This window comes from Clytia hemisphaerica, unplaced genomic scaffold, assembly GCF_902728285.1.
Source record: "Clytia hemisphaerica strain Z4C2 unplaced genomic scaffold, Clytia hemisphaerica genome assembly, whole genome shotgun sequence".
NCBI lineage: Eukaryota > Metazoa > Cnidaria > Hydrozoa > Leptothecata > Clytiidae > Clytia > Clytia hemisphaerica.
The window spans coordinates 326920-354480 of NW_027103289.1; the positions used below are offsets into that span (position 1 = coordinate 326920).

General features: G+C 36.0%; 4 protein-coding genes across 4 annotated transcripts in view; 3 read left to right on the forward strand and 1 right to left on the reverse strand.

Annotated features, from left to right (window-relative positions):
* LOC136810115 (ATP-dependent translocase ABCB1-like) overlaps nt 1–24754 on the reverse strand; it is a 38727-nt gene extending 13973 nt beyond the window's left edge. Inside the window, exon 1 of the mRNA XM_067066686.1 lies at nt 24605–24754. The gene's annotated coding sequence lies outside the window, so the exon portion shown is untranslated. The remainder of the gene's footprint in view (nt 1–24604) is intronic.
* LOC136809244 (synaptic vesicle 2-related protein-like) lies at nt 1574–12996 on the forward strand. The gene is made up of 2 exons (XM_067065765.1): nt 1574–1706; nt 11403–12996. The coding sequence occupies exon 2, from the start codon at nt 11462–11464 to the stop codon at nt 12875–12877; it is 1416 nt and encodes a 471-aa protein (XP_066921866.1). The 5' UTR covers nt 1574–1706; nt 11403–11461; the 3' UTR covers nt 12878–12996.
* LOC136810126 (uncharacterized) lies at nt 3498–9454 on the forward strand. The gene is made up of 2 exons (XM_067066696.1): nt 3498–5165; nt 5273–9454. Exons 1-2 carry the CDS (start codon nt 3498–3500, stop codon nt 9452–9454), a joined length of 5850 nt encoding a protein of 1949 aa, XP_066922797.1.
* LOC136809254 (uncharacterized) lies at nt 21681–23057 on the forward strand. Its single transcript, XM_067065774.1, has one exon. It carries the CDS (start codon nt 21732–21734, stop codon nt 22809–22811), a length of 1080 nt encoding a protein of 359 aa, XP_066921875.1. The 5' UTR covers nt 21681–21731; the 3' UTR covers nt 22812–23057.
* Nucleotides 24755–27561: the final 2807 nt, after the last annotated feature.

The window sequence follows — 27561 nt, forward strand, 5'->3', positions numbered from 1 at the left end:
ACCGAGTCTCATTTGGACAAGTGTGCTTCCCAAGAACAGACTCTCATCTCAGATAAATGCAATATTTGATTTAAAAATCAAAAATCAAGAATTGGTTTGAAAAAAGATTTTTAATTGGTGAGGGATAACTGAAAATCAATTTTTTTCTGAAATTCGATTTGATTTTAAATCAAAAATCAAATGATACTTTCGGGTCACGGATTGATTTTGAGTATCAGTTCGTTATAATTTGAAAAAAAAATCCATAAAATTACTCCTATTCATAAATTAGAAATAAATCAAAAATAATTCAAAATTAAATCAAAAATAAATCATAAATCAAAAATAAATCAAAAATAAATCATAAATAAATCAGAAATAAAAAATAAATCAAAAATAAATCAAAAATAAATCAAAAATAAATCAAAAATAAATCATAAATCAAAAATAAATCAAAAATAAATCATAAATCAAAAATAAATCAAAAATAAATCATAAATCAAAAATAATCAAAAATAAATCATAAATCAAAAATAAATCAAAAATAAATCATAAATCAAAAATAAATCAAAAATAAATTATAAGTCAAAAATAAATCATAAATCTCGTACACCATTTTTTGAGTGATTTGCCCCTCGCCTTTTTCTGTCTCTCAAAGGACACTAAAATTTGAAAATTTTGGCTGAGATTTAATGAAAATAATCGGGTGGCAAAAACGTCAAAAAAATAGACAAAATTGGAAAAAATGTTTTTCAAAGGGTCGCAAAAACGTCGAAATGCAATCTCTCTTAGGGTCGATTTTGGAACTTTGATTCGGACATACCCGTCATCTCGCAAACCTAGCTATTTGTAGGATTGTGCATGTAGAGAAGAATTTTTCAGGCAACATCAAACTCTAAAAACAAAATCAACTCAAATGAAAGATTTTTAACACGCAAATCTACACACATTTTTTTCAAGATTTTTTTTTGAGTGGGAAAAAATTATAATTGTAATATTGACACTTTTCTTTTGTTTGGAGTTGGTGCAAAAAGGTTTCAAGACGACTAAAATTGTACCCTCCTTTACTTTTTGTTCATTTCTATGTCTAAATTAGTCGTCTAGCTTGCTAGACTAAGATAAACGTACAAATGTCAAAAATTTACGGCAAGTTCTCGGGTAAGTTATGGAATGTCTTAAAATTACCATAATTTTTAGATCGCATTAGCCGACAGAAAACAACCAAACAGATGACTGAACATGAAGGGTACTATGATGTAGTTTCTAACCTGATGTGTAACTTAATTGTTTTTTCGCTCTTATAAAAAGAAACGTATAATCACTTTCGTTAACATCCTGCTCGGATTTTCTAGGTTAGCTGAATTATAAGACTGAAAGTTCGCCTCTACGCTTCGATTACCGAAATTATTCCAAATTACTTGAAAATAAAAATAATTCCGAGTTCTTATTATAAGGTACCTTATGTCTTACGTCTTCATGGCAACGAGTAATTACTGAAACATCAACATTTCGAATCATGACTTAATGACCCCATTAATTACCCTACGAAGAGAGCAGAAAGATATCGGACCTTTAATTATCTTTGCTGGATATCATTATGATTGATTTATGTGTGCAGTGATCCATTAGAAAACTGTGTTTTGACAAAAAAACTTTCTTGAGCAGATGTTTGGTTTGGTGTTTGGGTGGTTGATGCCAAGGATGGAGAAAAAGAAAAATATGAAGAGGTGATTTTTTGTTTTATTTTTTTGGTTAGAGTTTATTGTTCAGTTGGATTTTTAGGAGTAAGTTCCAGAGGCTAACAAGTTTTTATATACATTTGTTGCTTTTAACTTTTAAGGTGTCGAATGACCAAAAATCGAATATTATACTGCTTGTATTCAGATTTCTAGAACCCATTACTAAATTTTCAATAAGCTCCAGTCATTCATGTCTTCCGATAAAGGGGGATATTGCAGACCGGTATGCTAAGCACCAAAATTTCACTCTTAAATCATTTTCTCAATACTTACTGCTTTTGGCGAATTGATTCAAAACTTGCATCAGCAGTGGAAATAGTCTTCGCAGCTTCGCTCGCAGCTCTACTCTACCATTTTTGTTTTGATTTAACTTTGTCTTTTAATGACCAGCCAGGTCATTCATTTGAGGGATATGCATATGTTAGCCTCCACTGATGCAAGTTACCCGATCTCACGGTACCAAATCAATGATCCAATGATCCATTTTACAATCTTGTCTGTAAACTGGAAGTCCTGGTGGTCCTGTAGACGGGGTGAAGGAACATTTGCTTACCAGTGGATATACCCCATTAAAACCTACAAAAATAGAGGTACCCTCTATCTGAAAATTTATGTGGAATTAGAGGCTGAAACTTTTTATGTTGAAAGTACACTGCCAATTGTTTTCTTCCCTAGAAGCAATGTTTTGTAGAAAACAGTTTTCATTTTTTCACGAAAAAGTGAAAAAATACCTTTTTAACTATTTACCCCTTAAAACCTTCAAATGGTTTTTCTCGAATAACTTTTTTGGTCCCCAATTTGGACAGTCATTCACTGCAAAGTTACTAATGTTACGATTAGATCATTGGTAACCTAAATATTTTCCAAACTGTACGTTAAAATCAACTTACACCTTAAATTTGCGATCAATAGCACCCATTCTCAGAGATTCACTTATGGATTTTTAGTTGACCTATACCTTAATGTTTCAGGATCCGTTTGTGACGTAAATAAATAATAATCTAAAAATTAGTTATTAGGAAAATGTGAATTATGACGTCAGCAAATTATGACGTCATAAATTGTGAAATACCTTATCGGCCAAAACTTAGTCGGTGTTTTGGCTAATTAATGATGTTGCGTTGGGTAATTAGCATTTTAGTGTTATGTGTTGTGCGTATCGTCATGTGTATTGTATCGTGCGTCTTTTGTCTATTTTTAATTAGTTTTTTACTGTATATATTTTTTCCATCGCCTTTTTTTTTTGCACTTCACTTGAGAAACTTGTTGAGATGAGACGTGTCAGAGAAAATCGTTCTCGAATTTATTAACACAGAAATGTTTTGAGTTTCGTTCGAACTTTGAGATATTCTTTGGGATTTTTGCATATCGTGCATTTGTTTTGGCATTCAATCGTGAATATATGTGACGAAATTTGTAAGTATAGTTTTGTATTGTACATTTGTATATTTTTGATCTATCGAGATTTATCGAGATTTATCTTAGCTTAAGCTTTCGAGTTTGTATATAGTTCTAAATTAGTTTGTGTTTTTCCTTTTCTAGCTTAAAATATATGTGTCAACCGCATTTATTTCAAAGACTTCGTCTTCGCCAAAACAAACTTTTAAGAAATTTCGCTTATCGTATCCTACCGTGATTTATCGAATCCTTAGTCGTGATTTATCGAATCCTTAGTCGTGATTTACCGAATCCTTAGTCGTGATTTATCGAATCCTCAGTCGTAATTTACCGAATCCTACGTAGACACGTGATTTATCGAATCCTAGTCGTGATCCAAGTATGGATCTCTCGTTTAACCGTCAACAACAGCTCTCGTTCATCAACAAGTATCTCAGTCGATTAGATCATCTTATAAGTGTCCAGGCTACACGTGAAGAAATCCTTAAGACCGGAAGACAGTTGAGTGACACATTTAGAAAGTTTGCAGCCCAGGAGGAGCTCTTGATTGAGGCAGGGGCTACTGATGGCAAGTTGCTTGAAGAATATCAAGAAAGGGTTGAAAATAGACTAGATGGAATGGCCACACATATTACTCAAAGGAATTGGGTCAACAAACGAGAAACTTTATCATTACCAGATCTACCAGACACCCAATTTGTACTTCCAGTCGCACTTTCAGCCCCACCATCCTTGAGTCGCTTCGTAACAGCCCCGTCTTTCATCGACACAATTGATCCAAGTCCTGAATTCCACCAGACACCTCCGATTCCATCACACCTAGAAACACCTCTACTGCCTCAAGAGACATCTGCCAAACCTTTTTCTACTTCTTCACAATTTGAAACGAAACCACGCCCATCTCAGCTTTTCTCTCAATATGAAACCTTATTTCGAGACATCCCTCTGGCATCATCACAACATAGCAGCCAAAGTTCAGTCAGTTCATCAGGAAAGACTTCGTCAACAAAGTCAGACAAGCTGAGAGATGTTACCATGAAGAAGGCCAGTGAGATCGCCAAACTAAAACATCAGTTTTTAGAAGACAAATTTAAACTCGATCTTCAAATAATCAAGTCGAACGCCAAACTCGAGAGAGACCAGATAGAGAACGAAGAGGAGGATAGGAAGTCAGTCATTTCTCACCACTTTCCCATCAACCACAATCAATCAAAGGAACTTCACACTCGTTATGCTTCATCTCGTGCATCTTCAGTTTCATCCTTTCGCCACTTACTCTTACCCAAGAAACGCTCTCCTGAAACCAAGATTCATCACACAGCCACTGCCAAAAGTTGTCATCAGAAGCAACCAGACAGTCAGCCATTGGAACAACCATCCATCAAAGCTACAAATAGTCAGCCATTGTCTCATCAACAACCATCGACACAGTTAAAGGCAAGTCACAGACAGGTCGAGCCTTGTGATGCATTTATTGATGAATTGATTGAATATAAAGAGACTGAGATTCCAGTAGACAATACGTTGGCATCTAGGGTGATCCAAGTAGAGTGCGAGTCAAGACACCTGCCACCTATTGAGTTGAAACGATTTGATGGTAGTTCGTTGCAATGGCCAGAATTCATACAGAATTTCAAGTCCAGGATTCATTTGAAAAGTAGTTTTAATGACACTATTAGAATGGAAAGACTACTTAGTGTACTGGACGGACCAGCAAGATCTTCTATTGAATCGATCGGAACCAATTCTATCTTCTACGCGACAGCACTGAAGGCCTTAAAACGTGATTATGGCAACCCTTACGTCATCGCTCATCTCAAGCTGAAAGAAATGTTTGACAGACCTCAAATCACCATAACCGACCATGAAGGATTGAGAAACTTCTACCAACAGTTGAAGACAGCAATGGCATGGTTCGAATCCATTGGCAACAGTAGCTACAACAATCCAGAAACCGTCGCCAAAGCAGTATCTATCATTCCAATACAACACAAGTTCCGATTCTTTAATAGATATGGTAACGATCAACCCAAATTGACTGACCTCTACGTATTTGTCAACTGGCTCGAATGTATCGTCAAAGAGTTGTTCAATCCCATTGCCATGATCATCAGTGATGAAAAAACGTCGAAGTCACCGAAAGACAAAGAAAGTAGAAACCCAAAATTCGAAACAATTTCGTCGGTAGGCAATTCAAATGCTGGTTGTGCTCCAAAGACCACAAAATATCAAAATGTCCAAAGATCCTCAATGCATCTACAGACGATCGACAGAAAATCGTGAGAGAAAAAGGACTTTGTTTCAACTGTCTCTCTAACAATCATATCATTAAAGAGTGTCCATCCAAATTTACATGTACCAAGGACGGATGTGGTAAAAAACATCACACTTTGCTTCACAGAGATACAGCCACTACCACTGATACTCCTGGATCAGCAAAAAGTATGCAATGTTCTACTACCAACCAGACCTTCCTTCAAATTGTCCCTGTCGTATTATCAAATGGTAAATACAGCATCAAAACCAATGCAGTCCTCGACTCTGGATCTGATAGTACCTTGATTCGTGCTGATACCGCCGAGGCTCTACACCTATCCGGTAAGAAAGAAACTCTTCGAATGTCGAACGTATTATCAAAGGAGACAAGTCTGCAATCAAAGAGAGTCTGCTTCAATCTTGAATCACACGACAACAAAACCAAAGAGAAACTCGACAACGTTTGGGTAATTGAGAACCTTGACGTACCAGTAAATAGGTACGACATCAATAAAGTGAAAACAGAATTTCAACACCTGAAAGACATTACATTTCCAACACCTCATGATTCAGACGTCACAATCCTCATTGGCGCTGACTTATCATATCTTCTCGTGCAAGAACAATCAGTCACTGGTACAAGAAATCAACCATCGGCAGTCAAGACAAAGCTCGGCTGGATGTTGTTCGGTGGAAAAGCTTTCACTTCGCTAATCGTCACCAGCAATTTTTTGAAGAGATCGAAAGACGAGATTTCCGACAAAATCGAACGTTTTTGGCAGATGGAATCTTACGGTACTCTACCAGACTGGCACAAGAGCAATCTTGCACCTATCGACCAGCGAGCCCTCGAGAAGCTGGAACAGACATCCAAAATCATCGACAATCGTATGGAAGTTGATCTACTTTGGAAAGAAGACCATCCAACAATGCCTTTCAATAGAGATTACGCAATGCAGAGACTCAACTCGTTAGAAAAAAGGCTTGCCAAGGACACAACACTTGCTCGTATGTACGACACTGCTATTCGAGAATTCATCGATCTTGGTCATGCTCGTATTCTAACCGATTCTGAAGTCAAATCTCGATCTGACGTTACCAATTACATACCACATCATGGAGTGACACATCCCAACAAACCTGGAAAAGTTCGTGTCGTATTCGATGCTGCTGCAAAATTCAAAGGGACATCTCTGAATGACAAACTTCTTGCTGGACCAGACCTGCTGAACAGCTTAGTGGCCGTGCTGCATCGTTTTCGAGCTGGTCGCTTTGCAGCATCAGCAGATATTGAGAAAATGTTCAACCAAGTCAAGGTATCACCGAAAGACAGTGACACCTTGAGATTCCTCTATCGCTTTGATCCTGGTGGGGAGGTTAAAGATTGTATATTGTTGTTTCACGTGTTCGGAAAGAAAGATTCACCCTGTATCGCAAATTTCGCTCTCAGGTCGTGTGCTGAGGAGACAGACATCGAAAGCATCCGTGATGAAATCCTCCGTAATTTTTACGTTGACGATTACCTTGGTTCGTTCTACACCATTGAACAACTCATCTCAGAAGCCACACAACTCAACTGTGTTTTATCAACACGTGGTTTCAACCTTACGAAATGGTCATCAAACGAGATTGAACTGATAAGACATCTGCCAGCCGAAAAGATATCTCCTAAAATTATCGACATCAACAAGCAAGTTCCTCGACAGAAAACACTTGGTCTCCTCTGGGATCCGAATCAAGACTCATTTATCTTCACCGTGAACCTGATTGATTGTGAGCCAACAAAGAGACGAATCCTCTCCCAAATTGGAACCATCTTCGATCCACTTGGATTTCTCACACCAGTCGTCCTAGAATCAAAGCTTATCATCCAACAGCTTTGGAAACGTAAATTCGATTGGGATGAGCCATTACCACTCGACTTGAAAAAGAGATGGTTTGACTGGAAAGCCAAGATCAAACAGCTTGATGGTGTTACAGTGCCAAGATGGTGTGGTTATCAGCCAGAAGTTCATAACGCACCAGAATTACATGTATTCGTTGACGGTTCTGATGACGCTTATGGTGCAGTAGCCTACTTACGTTTCGTAACTCCAGAGTCAGTTCAGTGTTCATTGGTTATGTCGAAATCAAGACTTGCTCCACTCAAAAAGACCAAAACGGAATCAACTACTACGCCAGCATTGGAGTTACAAGGTGCAGTTATTGGAAGTCGCATGAAAACAACCATTCTGAAAGAAACCAAGTTCGAGATCGTATCAACAACATTCTGGGCAGACTCTGAATGCACTCTTAAATGCATCAAGAACGAATCAACAACCTTCTCCAAGTACGTGATGAACAGATTGGATGAAGTTAGAACCAACAGCGACCTTAAAGATTGGCAGTTCATCTCTGGAAACGACAATCCAGCAGATGACTGCACGAGGTACGTATCACCATTTAAACTTACCTCTGCTGGACATCGCTGGTTCAATGGACCTCCAATTCTTCATGAAAAAGGAGACATTAGAGCCAACGATGTTCTGGCCCTTCTGTCTTCTACTGTTTCAGCTACGTCGAATGACATCATCACAAACAAGATGACAACAACCAATGAAGTCACAACCAACGACAAGACGAACGAAAGAAGCAACATTATCAAGTGGGATCACTATTCATCTTGGTCGAAGCTCAAACGTCAGGTCGCATGGCTGTTGAAGATCAAACGCAATTTTCGAAAATCAAAGACGCAACCAATCAATTGGAAGATTCTTACATCAAACGAATTAGAAGAAGCTGAGAAGGTCATCATCCAAATCGCACAAAGAGAATCATTCACTGATGAAACGACTGCTATGAAGAGCAAAAAACTTCTTCAACTCAAACCGTTCGTAGATGATGATGGCATCCTTCGTGTTGGTGGTCGTATCAAGCATGCAAAAGTCGACTACACTCGTAAACATCAAATCGTCATCTGCAACAAACATCCCATCGCGAGAATCCTTACACTGCATTTCCACGAATCAAACTTCCACTGTGGACGTGAAGCAACACTTGCAATCCTTCGAAATCAATTTTGGTTGATATCAGGCAAAAACTTTGTAAGAACTATAATTAGAAACTGCAGTGCGTGTAAGATCATCCGAGCGACGACAAAATTCCCAATGATGAGCGATATTCCAAAAGAACGTCTGGCAACGAACGAACATCCATGTACGTATTGTGGTGTCGACTACTTTGGCCCGATGATCATCAAACTCAATCGCTACGCTACACGTTCGAACGCAGCAACCGCCAAACGATGGGTATCCCTAATGACATGCCTGACGACAAGGGCTGTCCACCTTGAGCTTGTACACGATCTAACCACTGATTGCTTCCTCCTAGCTTTTCGACGTTTCATAGCTAGAAGAGGCAAACCAAAGAAGATGATTAGCGATAATGGTACGAATTTCGTTGGAGCGATCAACGTTTTGAATGATCACAAGCTTTTGAATTCCCTCTCGAATTGGTCGATCGAATGGAAATTATTACCACCTGCTTCTCCATGGATGGGAGGCATATACGAATCCATGGTTAAAATTGCCAAAAAGTGTTTGAGAATGGTTATCACTGAGAAATTGTTCGACGAAGAATGCTTAAGAACATTCCTTGTGGAGGTCGAATCTTTCATGAACAGTCGCCCACTCACCTCAACAACCGATGACCCAGATGATATTGACGTCATCACACCAAGTCATTTTTTAACCGGTCAGGTATCCGTTCCTGAAGAGATTGTACCGGAATATGAGTTAAGAGTTAGAAAAAAGTGGCGAAAAGTGCAGGCTGCAACCTCGAAATTTTGGCAGCTTTGGTTGAGTAATTATCTACCTCAACTTACGAAACGTCTCAAGTGGTTCGAAAACACCCGCACGTTACGCGTAAATGACGTCGTTGTTTATATTGATAATACGGTCGAGAGACAGAAATGGCCGATTGGAAGAATAATGAAAACATTTCCAGGAAACGATGGTATCGTGAGAAAAGTAATTTTAAAAACAAAAAACGGCGTCCACACACGCCCGGCGGCTAAATGTTACTTATTGGAAGGTGCCGATTAAGAATGGTCCCAAATTCTGCCGGGGAGTGTTTTGGCTAATTAATGATGTTGCGTTGGGTAATTAGCATTTTAGTGTTATGTGTTGTGCGTATCGTCATGTGTATTGTATCGTGCGTCTTTTGTCTATTTTTAATTAGTTTTTTACTGTATAGGTTTTTTCCATCGCCTTTTTTTTTGCACTTCACTTGAGAAACTTGTTGAGATGAGACGTGTCAGAGAAAATCGTTCTCGAATTTATTAACACAGAAATGTTTTGAGTTTCGTTCGAACTTTGAGATATTCTTTGGGATTTTTGCATATCGTGCATTTGTTTTGGCATTCAATCGTGAATATATGTGACGAAATTTGTAAGTATAGTTTTGTATTGTACATTTGTATATTTTTGATCTATCGAGATTTATCGAGATTTATCTTAGCTTAAGCTTTCGAGTTTGTATATAGTTCTAAATTAGTTTGTGTTTTTCCTTTTCTAGCTTAAAATATATGTGTCAACCGCATTTATTTCAAAGACTTCGTCTTCGCCAAAACAGTCGGCCTTAATTTTAGTCGGCCTTAATTATTAGTCGGCCCTAATTTTAGTCACCTCGTCAAAATTTAGTCACTAAGGGCTGACTCATATTTAAATTTTGGCCATTTCTAAATTTTTAGTCGGCCCAAATTTTAGTTGGCCCTAATTTTAGTCACCAAGCCAAAATTTAGTCACTTAGGGCCGACTAAGTTTTGGCCGATAAGGTAGCTCTAACTTAAGTACCAGTGGATACCCCTGCTATGCGCAGTTTTGTAATTTTGACAAAAAAACGACCAAATTTTCCTTTAAAATAGTAGATAAAAATCCTAAAGATTTGTTGTAACGGAGTTAAACCGAATTAATCCGAGTTTTAAGTTTTGAAATGTGGCATAATTAGTTTCAGCGTTCTTTATTACAAAATGAATTAACTTTTTGCAAAGTATACGTGATGTGTGACGATTAAGAATAATTCATTTCAAAATTCCGAGTTGAAAGAGTTATAACTCGGCATTACGTTTTTGGGTTTTGTTATCAAATTTCTCAACGAAAATGAACATTTTAGCCAATTTTAAAGTGCAAGGAAGCCAAATAAACAAATAAGTCGTGAGCAAGGGGTCAATTTTTGTAGGTTTTAAGGTGTAATAGTGTAGGTTTGAAGGTGTAATTTGATTTTAATGTACAGTTTTGAAAATATTTAGGTACCAATGATCTAATTGTAGCATTACAGTAGTAACTTTGCAGTGAATATTGCAGTGACTATTTTATAAAAAGTTATTCAAGAAAACCATTCTGTAGGTTTTAGGGGCGAATAGCTAAAATTGCATTTTTTCACGAAGCAATAAACCATACCCAGGGAAGGAATTCTAGATGAAAGTTTCATTCCTTACTGTTTTCTCTATCAGGATATAGGGGCTACCTTTTTTGTTGTAGGTTTTAAGGGGTATCCACTAGTAAAGGAATTCAAAACACTTCAAATCTCATAACCGATCTTTTGACTATTGTCAGAGCCCTTAGATAAGCTAAATTGCTTTTTCTTTCGAATAATTTTTGTAATCTCATCGTCGTAATCGCGTGTTTTGGGTTTTACCATAGAAATCACATTAAATTTGAACTTTTCTTATTGATTTTTTTGATACAATATCTAATTCGATGCTACGTTCGTTTAGACTTTTTAAAATTAACACAGCTTGGATATGATTGAATAATCTTGGGTGAGAGTACGGGTAGTACACGCTGAGATTCACTGTCTAGATAAAAACATGCTTTTTGGTACCCGGAACTTTTTAGTTTTAGTTTTTAAAGTGTTAATTTTTGTTAAAATGTTTAGGGGAAACTAGATTCTCTCCAAATCAGCAATATAGAAGACAAGGGGAAGAAAATTCTCACTTGAAACTTTACGTTGAAAGTTTGAAAATTGATTTACTCTTTTTATATTTCACAGGTTCAATCACTGAATACAAATGATTTCAACCCAAAGCAAAAGTGCAAAATCAAAACGCAATGAAACAACAACAATCCAAAAAGGTTGACAACAAAGTCACCATCCGACGAAAAGATAAACATGTTCCAATTCTGATAGAGGAATTGATCGATTACTACGGCTTCGGTAAACACACCATCAAAATGGTCTTTCTTTTGAGTTGCGTTTGTTTCGCATACGGAGCTCTTACTAACATTCTTGCCAACGTTATCTTAATCAATTGGGCGTGTGAACCGGGCGATCGGGCGGATGAACCGCAACTCGTATGGGCAACTTTATGTATTGGTTTGGCCCTTGGATCGTTTTACTTTGGCTGGTTGGCGGATCGGTACGGGCGTAAATTAATGATTGCAGTTACGACCACACTCAGTTTATATTTCACACTACTTTTATGTGCTTCTGAAAGTCATTTCGATGCTTTATTAATTTTATTTTTCACAGCGTCTGGCTTGAGTGGCGGAAGAATCATATCAAACTATTCTGCAGAATCGTTCCCTGTCAAACACCGAGCTAGAATACAAACCGTTTTAGGATTATCATCTAGCCTTGGTTCAGTTGTTTATTCGTATCTAGCCTATACTCAGAGACTGGGCTGGCGTCATTTCACCCTTACAGCAAGTGCACCGTTGATTGTTTTTATTGTTATACCGTTTTGGCTACCCGAATCTATACCGTATTTACAAATGACCGGAAATGAAGACGAACTATACAGAGTGTTCCAACATTTAGCAGAAAGTCATGGAAAGAATTTAAAACGAAGAACTTTATTAACAGCGAGAACCATCAAAAATAGAGGCAATCTCCCGACCTTGTTTTCAAAATCTACAATTTGTGGAACTTTGATCGTTATGTTGCTATGGGCAACGAGTCGTTTATCCATGAGTGTTTCGACTGTGCTTCATTACAACACTATAGTGTTTAACAAGACAACATGTCCAGAAAACCAAGTAGATATTCTACAAAGCTTGTCATTCAAAGAAGTACTCAACTGCAAACACAGTTCAGATGTCTTTTACGTTTCGTTTATTGGCTCTCTTGCAGAATCAATTGGTCTCGCAATCACTTTTATTTTTATCAATCATGTCAGTCGAAGATTTGCTTTTATATGCTTGTTACTCATCAATTCGGCGGGATTTATTGCTATGAATATTTGCAGTGTAGCGACCATTCATACAGCTCTGGTTTTAATAACTATGGCAACAAGTGCTAGTTTCTTTCAAGTACTTTGTATTTTCACCAACGAATTTTACCATGCTTCAGTTCGTTGCACTGCAACTGGGATGTTCAATTTTATATCTTTATTAGCCTTGGTTTTGATCCCGATTTTGATTAGCCTGAGTTTTGCATTGACTCCGATTGTAGTGACAGTGTTTTTTGTATCCTTTGCTGTACTTTGTTGTTTTGGATTGTGGTGGACCCGAATCAAAACAACATGAAATTCAACGTGTTTGACTTGATTTTAAAACTATTTAGATTTATTCATTGCCATCAAAGACTTAATTGCCATGTATAATTAGTGAAATATTCCAATATAAAAAAGTTTCAGTTTTTATGATATTATATTTTAATATACTACTTTAGGCGTACAAACTTTTGCGAGCAGAAACTTTCGTGAGCTCAAAAATCTCGAATTGCGAGCATAAACTTTCGCGTATCCAGACACTGTAGACTCCCCGTTAATCAACCCTGCACTTATTCAAATAATTCGGTTATTCGAAGTGAGAAAGCGTACCCCTTGGATCTGCTTACCCAGCTCAGGCAAAAACACTTTTAGCTATTCGAACTTCAGTTATTCGAAGCGATTTCATTCCCCTTAGAGCCAATTTTAAGCTAAATCACCCTCAGTTATTCGAATTTTTCTTATTGGGAGATCGTCGAGTGAGAACATTGATTTTCTGTGATCAAAACACTTTTATTCTTCAAAAAATCGGTAGCAGAATTCATTTACATGAACATTCTCCAACATTTTCTTTATAACTTTCATATTTTAAGACCTGTTAATAATTTGTTCAAATTTATTCTCTCTTCAAACAGTAAAAATTCTTTGTCTTTATCACGCTCAACTGAACCACAATGCCTCAATTACTTCAGAAAAGTCCATATGGTTAAGTTGGTCAGTCAGGAAGAAAGAGACTTTTTTATTCTGCTACTGGCAGTTTCATGCCACTTGGGTGACAATCTTCAGGCATATGGTTAAGTTTAGAATCTGGTGGGAAAATGAATTTTTCAGTTATTCGAACTCCCGGTTATTCAAAGTAAATTCTCATCCCCCTTGGAGCTTCGAATAACCGGTCTACTGTATGTATATTTTCACACGAAAAAAAGTAGCTTAGAGGGAAAAATACTTCTTTAACAGGCTTAAAAAGTGCCATAAATCTTACATTTTATCTTCAGTAAGAAGTTTTACAGATTTTCTTGAATAAGACCATGGAGGTATAAAGAAACAGGAGAAGTATGCTATTGTAAGCAAGCTCGCCCTACGATTAAAAAGTTACGATGTATGTATGCTCATAATCTCATATTTTTAATGAGCTCTTTTATCCATTGGCGAAATCTTATGGGCTCATTGAAGCTTTAAAAATTAGTTGAGACGAGATTCATTGTTTCTGACATCAGTGTAAGAAAATATTTGGACTAAAAAAAGGCCTGTAAACTTGGCAATCCCTCGTCAAAAAATAAGATTTTGTGATCAATGTTTTCTTTAACCCTATTCGGCCTAGGGGGGGGGCTCTTTCTGTTCGGACGTCAAACTATTGGTAATAGCTCCTGAAATAATAGAGCTTTTGCCTTGAAATTTTCTGTAAATTCCTAACTTTTATTTAGCTTCAAAATAAAAAAAATTTGACACCTAAAAATTTTCACACCTTGAGTATGATGACATTTCTGACAGTAAGGTGTCACAAAAATTGACACTTTTCCAATACAAATTTATTTTTAATGTCTAATATATCGTTTAAACCGTAATTTATTGAATATTTAGGATAAAATAAGCATTTTAAACTCAGACAACTTTTTTCTAAAGCTTTTGTTAGAATACAATAGCTATTTATAAGAACAAAGGAAATTTTCTGTTTTTGCTCACCTTGGGCATGATGAGTGACGTCATCAAAAAAATTTTTTGTCAAAAGTTACCTTACGTGACAAAGATCTTGTGTGCCAAATTTCACCCAAAAAGACCAACTAGATCAAAAGTTAAAGGGTGGTACAGGAAAAGCCCCCCCTAGTTCTGAACCGCCCCTAAAAGCCTAGGTTGAATAGGGTTAAGGTGAACTATATTGCTTGATACTTTCCTCCAATATTCTCCAGCGACTTTTATGTCTACAAATTGAGTCTTAAATTGCATGTGCTTATAAATCTAAGGAAAGTTTGAAAATCTCTCATGGATCAAAACACTACCCTCAACATAATCTCAGCAAAAGCTGAAGCATCATCACACCCCAATTGCTCGACCGACAATACCAACAAATATGATACAAAACAACAAAACATTCAAACAAACAATTATACAAAGAAAAAGAAAATGGCAAGATGAAGACAAAGCCTAGAGTCAGGTGTGGTACCAAGAGTAAGCACTCTCTGGCGCCCGCGAGCCACCCGTCATCTTTACCAAAGAAGAAATAGTGTTGATCAGACACTATTTCGTACATAAAAAAACAGAGAAGAGGGATTAAAATAAAACAAATTGTAAACAAAAAAGTTTAAAATTTCTGACCATACAGTGAAGTACAGCAGAAAGAAAGAGAAAAAGTTGAAAGGTTGACCGAGAGCCCGGTTCGGAACCCCGTAACCGAGTGGCCGTACACATTGGAAACAAAGAACTTTTTATTTTCTGGCTTGAGAAAATATCTTTTTAAAACAAAATTGAACGGATAACGAAATGGAACATAAACTTGTGTCATGGACGAAGTTTTGTTTAATTTTCGTGTATTAAAAGGCTAGAATCTTCAATACTGATAACTAGAATGTTCAGAGCAAACTTGAGTTCTACTAAAAAGTCTCATTTCATCGGGCGAGCTTAGAATTTATTTTGATACATTTTATAAATTTTAGAAATCAAAATACTTTAACGACCATTTACCGACACATTCAACTCCTGTTTTTCTTTATACCTCCATGATAAGACATTCATTTTCGCGAAAAAGGCTAAATTGCGAAAATCAAGATAGGTAGTTTCTGCTCGCGATTGTTTGCACGCCTAAAGTACAGCTTACAGGGCTTACGGATCCGTCTGTTTTTGAATACACTCATTTTTTTTATAAGCATAACGTTTATACAGGTTTATAAGCATACTGAAGCTCAAATTTCTAGAAAAATTAAGCATATGCTAAGCATACCTTGAGGCTCAGCCAAAGAAATTTTTAGAATCATAATTTCCAAAACTTCAGAAAATAACAGAAGAATGAAGAAGAGAATTACAAACAAAATTGGTGATTTTATTTTGCTTAATCTCTTATAAATAACACAACTTGGTCTCTAAAGAATGTACACTTTCTAAACTTACAATAAGCTTTTCGTTTTTGTGAACATTTCTTTCAAGATTAAAGAGAGGGGAAAATGCGCGAAAATTTTACCCTTTATTTTGTATCAATTTACGTTACAGTAAAAAGTTACACACCGTTGGAATGATAAACTCAAGGAAAATTATCAAAAAGATTGAAAACTTATAATGTCGAAAACTGAAAAAAATGAAGATGAAAAAATGACGAACTACTCTAATGACATGACGCTTTTTAGTCTGATTAAATGAATTTATGACTGATTTGTTCTTTTATATTTTTAGATTTTCACATCTATATAATACACCTTTTCGACCGTAGCCGCCAATTGACGTGAGGGCATTTTTACAACCCTAAAACCGTCCCAGTCTTTTTTTCACACCTAAAGACAATAGGAAAAAAGTGTAAAAAAAGGATTTGATCGAGTTTAGGGTGGTATTTGACCGCGCGACTACGATCGAAAAGGTGTTTAATAGCTTTTCTCTGCAGCATTTTGATATGTTTTAGATTTGCATCAATGTTTTTAGCTTAAACACGGATGATAATTGTAATTCTTGCCCCCTGATTAGTGTCCATGCCATTTATAGATTTTAACAATAGGCTGCAGAAAACTTACGCATTCCTCTGCATTTAATTTTGAGTGATCCGTCATCTTCTAAGTTTGTGGCCTCTATTCCTCAGATTATGAAAGATTATTTTGGAATTAGCCTCTGACTTCATTTTTCAATTTTTACGATAAAAATTTCCAACTATTTCCAACTAAAAGCTCGAGGTCAGCTTTTATGATAACAAAGATATGACATAGAATCGTCGATAAAGCACCAAAAAATTCCAGAAAAACAAAGTAATTATAATGTTGAGATAATTTTGATTTTGTACCAGCAACTAATTAAATACTTTTTTGATTAGCTCATTAAAACTTACAAATGACTTTTCAGTGAATCTTATATAACCTTTCTTGGCAAACATCAATAATATGACCAAACGAACAGGTTATAGAGCAGGAAGTACAACTTAGACAATAAAATTTTACCGTTGGAGTTACGAAAGTTTGATCCATGAGTTTAAAGCTAACCTTTCCCAGGCAAGAAAAAGTGAAGCCAATTATTTCCCATCAAGAACGCGCCTAGAACACGCCACAATCATGACGACGGATTGTATCTAGCGCTTCCTTTGTTTTTGAGGATTACACTTTTTGAAATCTAGCAATAGTTTTTACTTTCAATCCAGCGTTTGTGTAAATAACAGCTTCATTTCCCATCCAGGAGTCTCGAGTCTAGCCCTTCAGGCTTGGAAGTCAATGGTTTAAACGTTTTTTGAAAATATAACATGAAGTAGGGGGCCAACCCTTAAGATCTGTAGCATCTTTCTATGGACGCAACTGCATGTGATTGGTTCGAAGGTAGATAAGATTTTGAGACTTTTATAGAGGGAAACACACGAATTCGCAAATTTTTTATAGTAAAAAGGAAGTCGTTACACGCTAAGCTCCTAAACCCCAATTAATAAAAATTCAACGATTTTGAGAAGTCGAATTCAACAAAAAATGACTGTTAATCATCGAATGGAGCATGAAATTCTGAGCAAAAAGTATACTACAATGAACAATTAGTACTCATGTATGGTGTATTGTTTTTTGACCGAGGCGAAGGCCCTAGGCCAGGACTTATGGAAAGCAGCTCTTTTGTATTCTTTGCATAAGGGACATTAGAGCGTTTATTCGAAAGTGGCATTTATTTGAGGGGTGACGGAGTTTATTGAAAACAATTCCTTTGAGGAGGGGCATTTATTCCAAATGACGTAAAAAAAGGAGGCGTTTATTTGAAGGAAAGGGAAGAGATTTTCGTGGAACAAATTTTCGTGGAATTTAATTTCGTGGCTTTTTGACAAATCCGTGAAACATTCATACTCTCATATTGTAAAAAAATAATTCTCCAAACCGTGAAATTAAACATTGCATCTCGAGAAAAAAACATTCTAGAGTGTTGCACTTTACCGCGAACGGCTAAGAATCAAAATTCATTTTTTGTTGTTTCTCTTATATGATGTCTTGCTTTTTTAATAAAAGATGGGTAGAAGATTTCCAATTTTCTCAGTAGGAGACTAAACTCTTCTGATTTCGTAGCCATAGCAGAACCCGCAGACTAATTTTGGAATTGTTAAGATTAGTACACCGCCATGTTGTTAGAATGAATTCAATGCGGTGTTTTGATCGTTCCCATCCGTTAAAAGATTATTCTGCAGCTTATCCCTCAAATGTCGAAAAATGTTTGAAAAGAATACAAAAAGAAAAGAAGAATTCTAACATTTGATAAGGGCCTGTTTTAATGAAGGCGGGACAAGAATATTTCTTGGCTTGGTGGTTACTGGTGTGGCTCCGACGAGACTTTTTTACTGGGTTGAAAGTTTAACCCGTGTTAACTTTGCAAAAGAAGTGGTTGACCCACACTGTTTTACCAATCATATTATTATCAAGCCATGGTGAATAAAGTTGAATCCAACAGGCAGCTAACGGTACAAGATTGTGTTTAAACAGTGTGGCAAGCTAGAAAGGTATACTGGAGGTTCGTTTTCTCGAAATGGAAACAAAATTAGAAACAAGCTTCACGAGCAATAGCAGGAAGTCGTCGAAAATATAAAATGATGAGAAAGATAATTGTTACTACAAAATTCCCATTTTTCCTTTATATTAAAAAGAACATGAAAGCAAGTGAAGGAAAAGGTTCAGGAAATAAGCACTAATTGTTTGGTGACGTTTGAACATGGGAATTTTCTTTGTTATGGAAATTATTCCTTCTTGTTTTAATCACATGATCCAAATGCTCCACTTGCTGGAAAGGTATTGAATTGAATAGAGGTGTTGTTGGAGAATAATAGGACTTGTGTGTGATTGGAATCAAAACAGTAGTTTATTGGTAACTTTAAGTGTTCTGTCAGTTTTGATGTCGACTAGACTAGTGGAATGATTGGAAAAAGAAATTTTGCTTTGTTTTGCCGGTCCGGTAAAAGAAAGTTAACTCCAGCGGGATTTTAGGTCAGTGAATACTTAGATAATTGAGTTAGTTGAGCACCATCAATTTATTTCGTGTCCAGGACAGATGTGTATTCAAACCAAGATAAAAAAGCTCCTGTATATATTTTAGCTATCATTTTTGCAAAAAAATTAACGTCACCCTAATCTACACATACCCCGATTTCACATATCAATATATATAGTAGGGAGGTCAGTCGGAATTTTAAACTCATTTGCAAAATGTCAAACCAAGTTTAATAAAAAGCTTCAGAAAAAAAGAGGGGTCACTTATCTCTCAACCTTTAGTAGTCTTTCACACATTCCATTTTGAAGATTTTAAATACATATTTTAACTTCCTGAAACAGTAGGACGCTCGATTCAGTCAACATGGTACGTTTCGAAAGCCAAACTACTACGGGGGCAAATGCAAAAGATTCAGGCCGATAGCTATCTCCCGTGCCTAGCGCTTTTGATTCTAGTATCCCGCGGGAAAAGAAGTTCCCGTGCCGTGAACAAGAAGTTTGAAAAGGGGTTTGTTACTACTGCAGGCGCGAGCTTCGACCTCCCTACATATAGTAAATAGAGTTTGTAATATGAAAAAAGGCAATCATTTTTAATTTACTTCTGAAGATTGGAAGGTCATATTGACAAGGAACAACTTTTCGCCGAGAAGTGGCAGTCAATAATGCTTGTATATCAGAAAAGAAAAACCAATTAAAGTGTGAGCCAACCTCACTAAATTAAATTAGGTATTAAAATTACGATTGTCATTGATGTGCTATGGTTCAATTTCATTACGTTATGCAATGCGGTTTGAAAAAAGGAGATTTTTTCATTCGAAAGTTTAGGTCATCGAAGTTTCACCGCACGATTGGGTTGTATAAGAAGGCAAGCTAATGATAGAATACGCGATTTGTCACTAGATTGCCACAGTGTAGAAACTTCTTCGAGAGTTATAGCATAGTGTCTCCCCCTTTTTATATAGGGGGTACCTAAGAATTTTCAGTAAATTTTAAAAAGCCGGAAAGAGTGTAAACCTTTTGAGCAAAATGTGAATTGTGAAAGGGCTCCTGATGAGAGGGGGTCACTGTTGATGCGGGAATTCTACTAATCTTTGTTGCTATCCTTGATTTACTCTTAAATTTACTCTATAATACTCTACAATAAATATTCAACTTGCAACTATGTTTTCGACGACGGTAGAAATTCAATATCTGTAAAAAGTCGAAGCATTTTTTTTTGCGTGTTAGTGATCAATGTCGTTATTTTTGTTTTTATTGTTCATGTTCTACATAACTATCACTTTGCAATGCTCTTTGAGACTCGTAACTGCAATAATCAATATTGTTAACTGGTTACTTTCTCGAAGCGGTTCTTTTCGCATGACGACGGGCCTGCACTGCACAGAGTTGCCTGACGTTAGGTTAGGTTAGGTTTTAATTGGCGCGATTAAGTGGCCCTGTACTGTAGTATATGGTAATATGCTTTTGCTTAGGCGGACTGTATAACAGTCCACCAGATTTTAGCTGTTTTTAGAAGGTAAAAACAGTATGAAGCAATGTTTTTATTTGAGAATAAGGGATTGCAAATCTTTTATTGATGTTTGTTTCTCATTTTTTATTATATCTTTCAACTCCAAGTGGTTTTTTTGTTATTTGGATTTCAAACATTTTTTTCAAAATAGCAACCTCGTCAAATGGTCCTAGTCTACTTCACTGGACTCAGCGTCATCACAAATTATCAAAAAGCAAAGTTCAGCCAGAAGTAGACTCTAGTCTAGGTTTTAATCTGCAAAAGCCGATGTTTCTCATACGGACTTACATTCTGCAGATCTGTGCAAAGTAGTTTCATGTCACAAATAGCTGAAATCACAAAAGTTCACCAATGTATCAATATGATAAAAGTGACCTTTTGTTTTAGGTTTGTGTAGGTTGCGATTCAAACAAAAAATGCAAGATTTTGCATAAAGCGTTTTCGTTTTCATGTAATATTTCTTAAAGGAAACTCTTAATGACATCCGTTGACACTGATTAGCTACAACGTCTTTACATACATTTACACGCGTGAAACGAGTTTTCATATTTCCTGTGTTGAAAAGATCTGTCTCCATTGTTTTACATACAAATGTAGTACACGCCATAGTCCGTATAAAAAACCCTGGTCTAGAAGCCTATTGTTGTAACTTTTTGTTAACTTTTTCCTTTGTTAATAACGATTATAAAAATCGATTTGTTCAGTTTTTGATCACGTTACCAAATACTCCTTTTGGGATTGGTTCAAAAGTTGATCACATGATCAAAAACTGAGCAAAACAAAATCATTTCTCAACTCAAGTTCGAGTTCGCAATAATAGAAAGAAACAAAAGACATCCAGACCGGGCTTTCTCATACGGAGTATACACACACTTTGGTAGACGTTGAATCAGTTTAAGCTCTTGTGATAAGGAATCTAGGAGGAGAGAGTTATAGATTTGTCTAGCAGTAAACAATTCTGGAAGAAATTTATCTTCCAGAGTTATTCATGACCTGATATTGGGAAATGTGAAGAGAATTACACAGTCCGTGTAAAACACGGACTATGACCGTTTAGAAAAAAATGAACAAATATTGTATGTATTGTATAGCCATGTAGAAAAAAGCTGCCGCATGACAGCAAAAAGTTACAACATGTTAAAAAAGATCAACAGCTACGACTCAAAGTATTTTATCTTTAATTTATTGTTGTTTCAGATCATAAAATTTAAGGAAATGTCAACATCAACATCAATATTGTAAAAGTCATGGGTATCAATCTTCTCATCAAAAGCCTGACATTTTTTACGACCTGGTCACTATGCATGTATTGGTCCTTCACCGCAGGTCCTTCAAATTATGACAAAATGCTTGAAGAACAACAAAACTTTTACGAAGGGACCGATTCAGATTTAGAACACAGATGTCAGGTGGCTGATGATCAACCACGCATGCGTATAAAAAGAATCGAAAAAGATGGTAACCGTGGCAATTTCTTACAGTTCGAGTTAATTGAAAAGCTACCGACGGGACAACGAAACAAAGCACGGTTCAGGGATTCTCTACACTGTGTCCTGATATGTGAGGATTCCGATAAAATAGTTCTAGTGACACATCTCATCTCTTTAAAAGACCATTTAAGATCATTAAAGTTGAAGGGGACCATACCACGCATGGCCGACGTCTACTTGCGGTGGATGGAACTTTTGAACACTTTACAAAGGAATTTAAACCATCCACAAATAAAAACTATTGTTCTGCTCACCGAATCGAGATCAGTAGCCGAATACGTATTGACTTTAGATTTGGATAACAGCCATAAACTTCTAATACAGAACATCAACAAGGAGCTATCAACACCAGACGCTTTCGACCATGCCACCAAATGCTTTCAAGGTCAAACTGTAGCTATTGTCAATCAAGATATCATATTTGGAGACGGTTGGCAGAATCTAGACTACGAATACCTCAAAACACATCGCCACGCGTACGCTCTAACACGTCACCACTCACTGTTGAATCCCGAATGCTTAGGGAATCCTTCACTCGGGATTTGTATGAAGGAATACAGTAACGCGCATGATGGATTCATTCTCCACGTTAAAGAACGGATCCACAAGACGCAATTCATATCATTAGAAAAACACTTATATAACATCCGTGGAATGGAGAATGTTGTCATTTGGGTGCTACGAAATAAACTGGGTTATAAAGTGAGTAATCCTTGCTCTTTATTGCACTTACACCACGAACACTGTATCTCTATAAGAAACACTCTTGGTTTCCACAAGAAGTTTGGTAATGAGAGCGTTTGGGCGACTGCACCCTTTACTGATACCTTGTATTGAAAAGGAATTTCTCAAGAGAGACAATGACTGCAGTCTCTGCAGGAAAAATTACTGGAAAATTGAACCAAATCAAATTTTTAGGAAATTTTTATAATTTTGTAAATACTTTGTATAGCCATTATCTATATAGCCAAATGAAGAAGTGGAAACAATTTTTTGATGATTGTTTAAAAATGTTCTAAAGTAATTCTAAATATGCTTTGTTTCTACATTTAAGGCAAAAAAACAATACCTCCTAACTTTAAACCTGATTGTTCTTTGCTTGTTCTTAGATTAGTTTTCAAATTTTTAATCTCGCCCTATAGTTGATGTTCTAAAAATACTCAATATTGCACACTGCACTGCTATATATTCATATAATTTTATGTAATTATTTGAAAAGTTTTTACTGAAAAAAAATCAGCACCAGGTATAGCCAAGGAACATTCTCTCAAATTCTGTAGATGCAGTGTTCTCGACCCTGAGACTCTCAAGTTCTAGCTCAATCAACCTTAATTTAGGCCGAGCCTTAAAGTTTGCTCTTAAAAAGTCGAACCAGCGGGCACCGAAAATTTTTTAACCATTGTGCAAAACTCATCTCAGACGCTCACACATGACTAACCCAATAAAATGAAAAAAAAGGGAAAAATCAAGATAATCTTCCAAATGTGTGCAAAACTTCCCTAATAAGATCTTCCAACCGTAGTGCTCTTTGCTTGAAAACGAAAGCGACGGGGTTACCTTTACAAACTCTATTTTCAAAATAACCAATCTGAATGATTAAATACGTGTTCTGCGTGGAATAATCAGGATATGGACATGTTTTTTTTTGACTGTACCAAAATGCCGATTTTCAACCAACCCGGTTCAAATCGGCACTAACAGAGACAGCTGAACCCTTTCTGATCGTTATTCAAAAATAAAAAAATAGATTAGTAGCTCTGTCCGATACTTTTTGTCCGATCTTAATAGCTTTTATGGAACTTAAGATATTGCTTGTTGAATCCGGAGTATTTCAGGATGAAAAAAATCATAGTCCATTTCGGATTTATAAAGTCGGCTCTATATTTGGCCTTTGTCGTGTCCAATTTATATACGAAACTTATATCAGGGTGTAGCTAAAGGATTGAATTTTCACATCGACCTCTTTTTTTTGGAAAAAACCGGAGGAAAATGGGATCAAATTGATCATTTTTGAAATCTAGGTGCTAATTTCAATCGTATATATTTTCCTGACAAGTCTATCTATCGGGGAGGTGATTTGAGATTTTTGTTTAGTTGATAAGAAAGGAACAAACTAAAGAAAACAGGAATTGTTAAAATGAGTGAAAAATGATTAAAAAAGTCGTGATGATTGTTTTGATCATAACTCACTCCAGCCTTTAAAAAAATTACTCCTCAGGCTATTTTATGATTTTAGGCTACCTCAGGCATGCATAGAAACCTCCTCAGGACCGAATAGTGAGTCATGGAGTGAGATATGATACAAAACACTCCATGATTAATTAATCCTGAAATACTCCGAATTTAGAAATTTCAAATAGCTCATTTTAAAGCCCTTCCCAAATCTCAATACATATCAAAATTTTGGGAAAATTCATCATGCCAATGACGAAATAATTAAAATAAAGTGATATTCACGATTTTCGAAAACCTGATTTTGGTACAGTCAAAAAAAACATGTCCATATGCTTGGATATTAGCAAAACTTCAGCCAGTTTACAGTTCCGAGACTTTCCGCAAAGATTTTAGACAGTCAATCAGGCATTAAGTAGTTTTAAAAAAAGTGTATCAAATTTAACAAAAGTACTTACAAATGATCTTTGACTTTTAGAATGATTTTTCCCGAACAAGTTTTGCTTCGTCAATATCTTACATTTTATTCCTTCCGTATGTTTTGGATGATACCAACAAACCAAGCTTTCCCCTCCGTTCTTTCTTTCGTTTTCATATTTTTTGTAACTTGAACTAAAAGTATAAAAAGGGGATTTCAATAATTTACAGATCTCTGCTACAAACAATGAATGTACATAATTTAGACAAGCTTTGTATCTTCGTGTTTTGGGAGTAGAGTAGAGTAAAAAACTGGTACATTCGCTGGAGTTAGGTATTCGGTATTCGGGATTCGGGATTCGCATTCGGGATTCGAAAAAGCTCAATAAAAACTTAACGAAAAAAGATATTAACTTGAAATAAAAAACAGATGCAAGCACACATACTAAGGAATAAATCCCAATAAAAAAAATTCAGAATATGAGCTCAGTTGTCACGTGACTATGGGAAATTCCCCTATTCGGGATTCAAATCATGTCAGGGACCTTTCTTCAAAAGCTCGCCAGTCGTCAGTAAATTGGTTGAATTGACTTCAAATAAAAAACGGATGCAAGTTCACATGTCAAGGAAGATATTCAAAAAAAAAAAATTCAGAATATGAGCTTAGTTGTCACGTGACTACGGGAAATTCCCCTATTCGGGATTGAAATTCTTTCAGGGACTTTTTTCAAAAGCTTACCAGCCATCAGGAAATGGTTGGATTGACTTCAAATAAAAAACGGATGCAAGCTCACATGTTAAGGAAAATATTCCAAAAAAAAAATTCAGAATATGAGCTTAGTTGTCACGTGACTATGGGAAATTCCCCTTTTTGAGAGTTATTTCAGTTTAGGGACCCTTTTTGAAAAGCTCATAAAAACTCAAGGAAGAAAGGTATCGACTTCAAATAACAAACGGATGCAAGTTCACATGGTAAGGAACAAATTCCAAAAAAAATTATTCAGAATATGAGCTTAGTTGTCACGTGACTATGGGAAATTCCCCTTTTTGGTAGTTATTTCAGTTAAGGGACCTTTTTTGAAAAGCTTACCAGTCATCAGAAAATATTTGGATTGACTTCAAATAACAAACGGATGCAAGTTCACATATCTGGAAAAATATTCCAAAAAAGATTATTTAGAATATGAGCTTAGTTGTCACGTGACTATGGGAAATTCCCCTTTTCAAGAGTTCAATTATTTTAGGGACATTTCTTAAAAGATGATTTTATTGACTTCAAATAAAAAATGGATGCAAGCACACATACTAAGGAATAAATCCCAATAAAAAAAATTCAGAATATGAGCTCAGTTGTCACGTGACTATGGGAAATTCCCCTATTCGGGATTCAAATCATGTCAGGGACCTTTCTTCAAAAGCTCGCCAGTCGTCAGTAAATGGTTGAATTGACTTCAAATAAAAAACGGATGCAAGTTCACATGTCAAGGAAGATATTCCAAAAAAAAAATTCAGAATATGAGCTTAGTTGTCACGTGACTACGGGAAATTCCCCTATTCGGGATTCAAATTATTTCAGGGACTTTTTTCAAAAGCTTACCAGCCATCAGGAAATGGTTGGATTGACTTCAAATAAAAAACGGATGCAAGCTCACATGTTAAGGAAAATATTCCAAAAAAAAAATTCAGAATATGAGCTTAGTTGTCACGTGACTACGGGAAATTCCCCTTTTTGAGAGTTATTTCAGTTTAGGGACCCTTTTTGAAAAGCTCATAAAAACTCAAGGAAGAAAGGTATCGACTTCAAATAACAAACGGATGCAAGTTCACATGCTAAGAAACAAATTCCAAAAAAATTATTCAGAATATAAGCTTAGTTGTCACGTGACTATGGGAAATTCCCCTTTTTGGGAGTTATTTCAGTTTAGGGACCTTTTTTGAAAAGCTTACCAGTCATCAGGAAATGGTTGGATTGACTTCAAATAACAAACGGATGCAAGTTCACATATCTGGGAAAATATTCCAAAAAAGATTATTCAGAATATGAGCTTAGTTGTCACGTGACTATGGGAAATTCCCCTTTTCAAGAGTTCAATTATTTTAGGGACATTTCTTGAAAATGATTTGATTGACTTCAAATAAAAAACGGATGCAAGCACACATACTAAGGAATAAATCCCAATAAAAAAAATTCAGAATATGAGCTCAGTTGTCACGTGACTATGGGAAATTCCCCTATTCGGAATTTAAATCAGGTCAGGAACCTTTCTTCAAAAGCTCGCCAGTCGTCAGTAAATGGTTGAAATGACTTCAAATAAAAAACGGATGCAAGTTCACATGCTAAGAAACAAATTCCAAAAAAATTATTCAGAATATAAGCTTAGTTGTCACGTGACTACGGGAAATTCCCCTATTCGGGATTGAAATTATTTCAGGGACTTTTTTCAAAAGCTTACCAGCCATCAGGAAATGGTTGGATTGACTTCAAATAAAAAACGGATGCAAGCTCACATGTTAAGGAAAATATTCCAAAAAAAAATTCAGAATATGAGCTTAGTTGTCACGTGACTATGGGAAATTCCCCTTTTTGAGAGTTATTTCAGTTTAGGGACCCTTTTTGAAAAGCTCATAAAAACTCAAGGAAGAAAGGTATCGACTTCAAATAACAAACGGATGCAAGTTCACATGGTAAGGAACAAATTCCAAAAAAAATTATTCAGAATATGAGCTTAGTTGTCACGTGACTATGGGAAATTCCCCTTTTTGGTAGTTATTTCAGTTAAGGGACCTTTTTTGAAAAGCTTACCAGTCATCAGGAAATATTTGGATTGACTTCAAATAACAAACGGATGCAAGTTCACATATCTGGAAAAATATTCCAAAAAAGATTATTTAGAATATGAGCTTAGTTGTCACGTGACTATGGGAAATTCCCCTTTTCAAGAGTTCAATTATTTTAGGGACATTTCTTAAAAGATGATTTTATTGACTTCAAATAAAA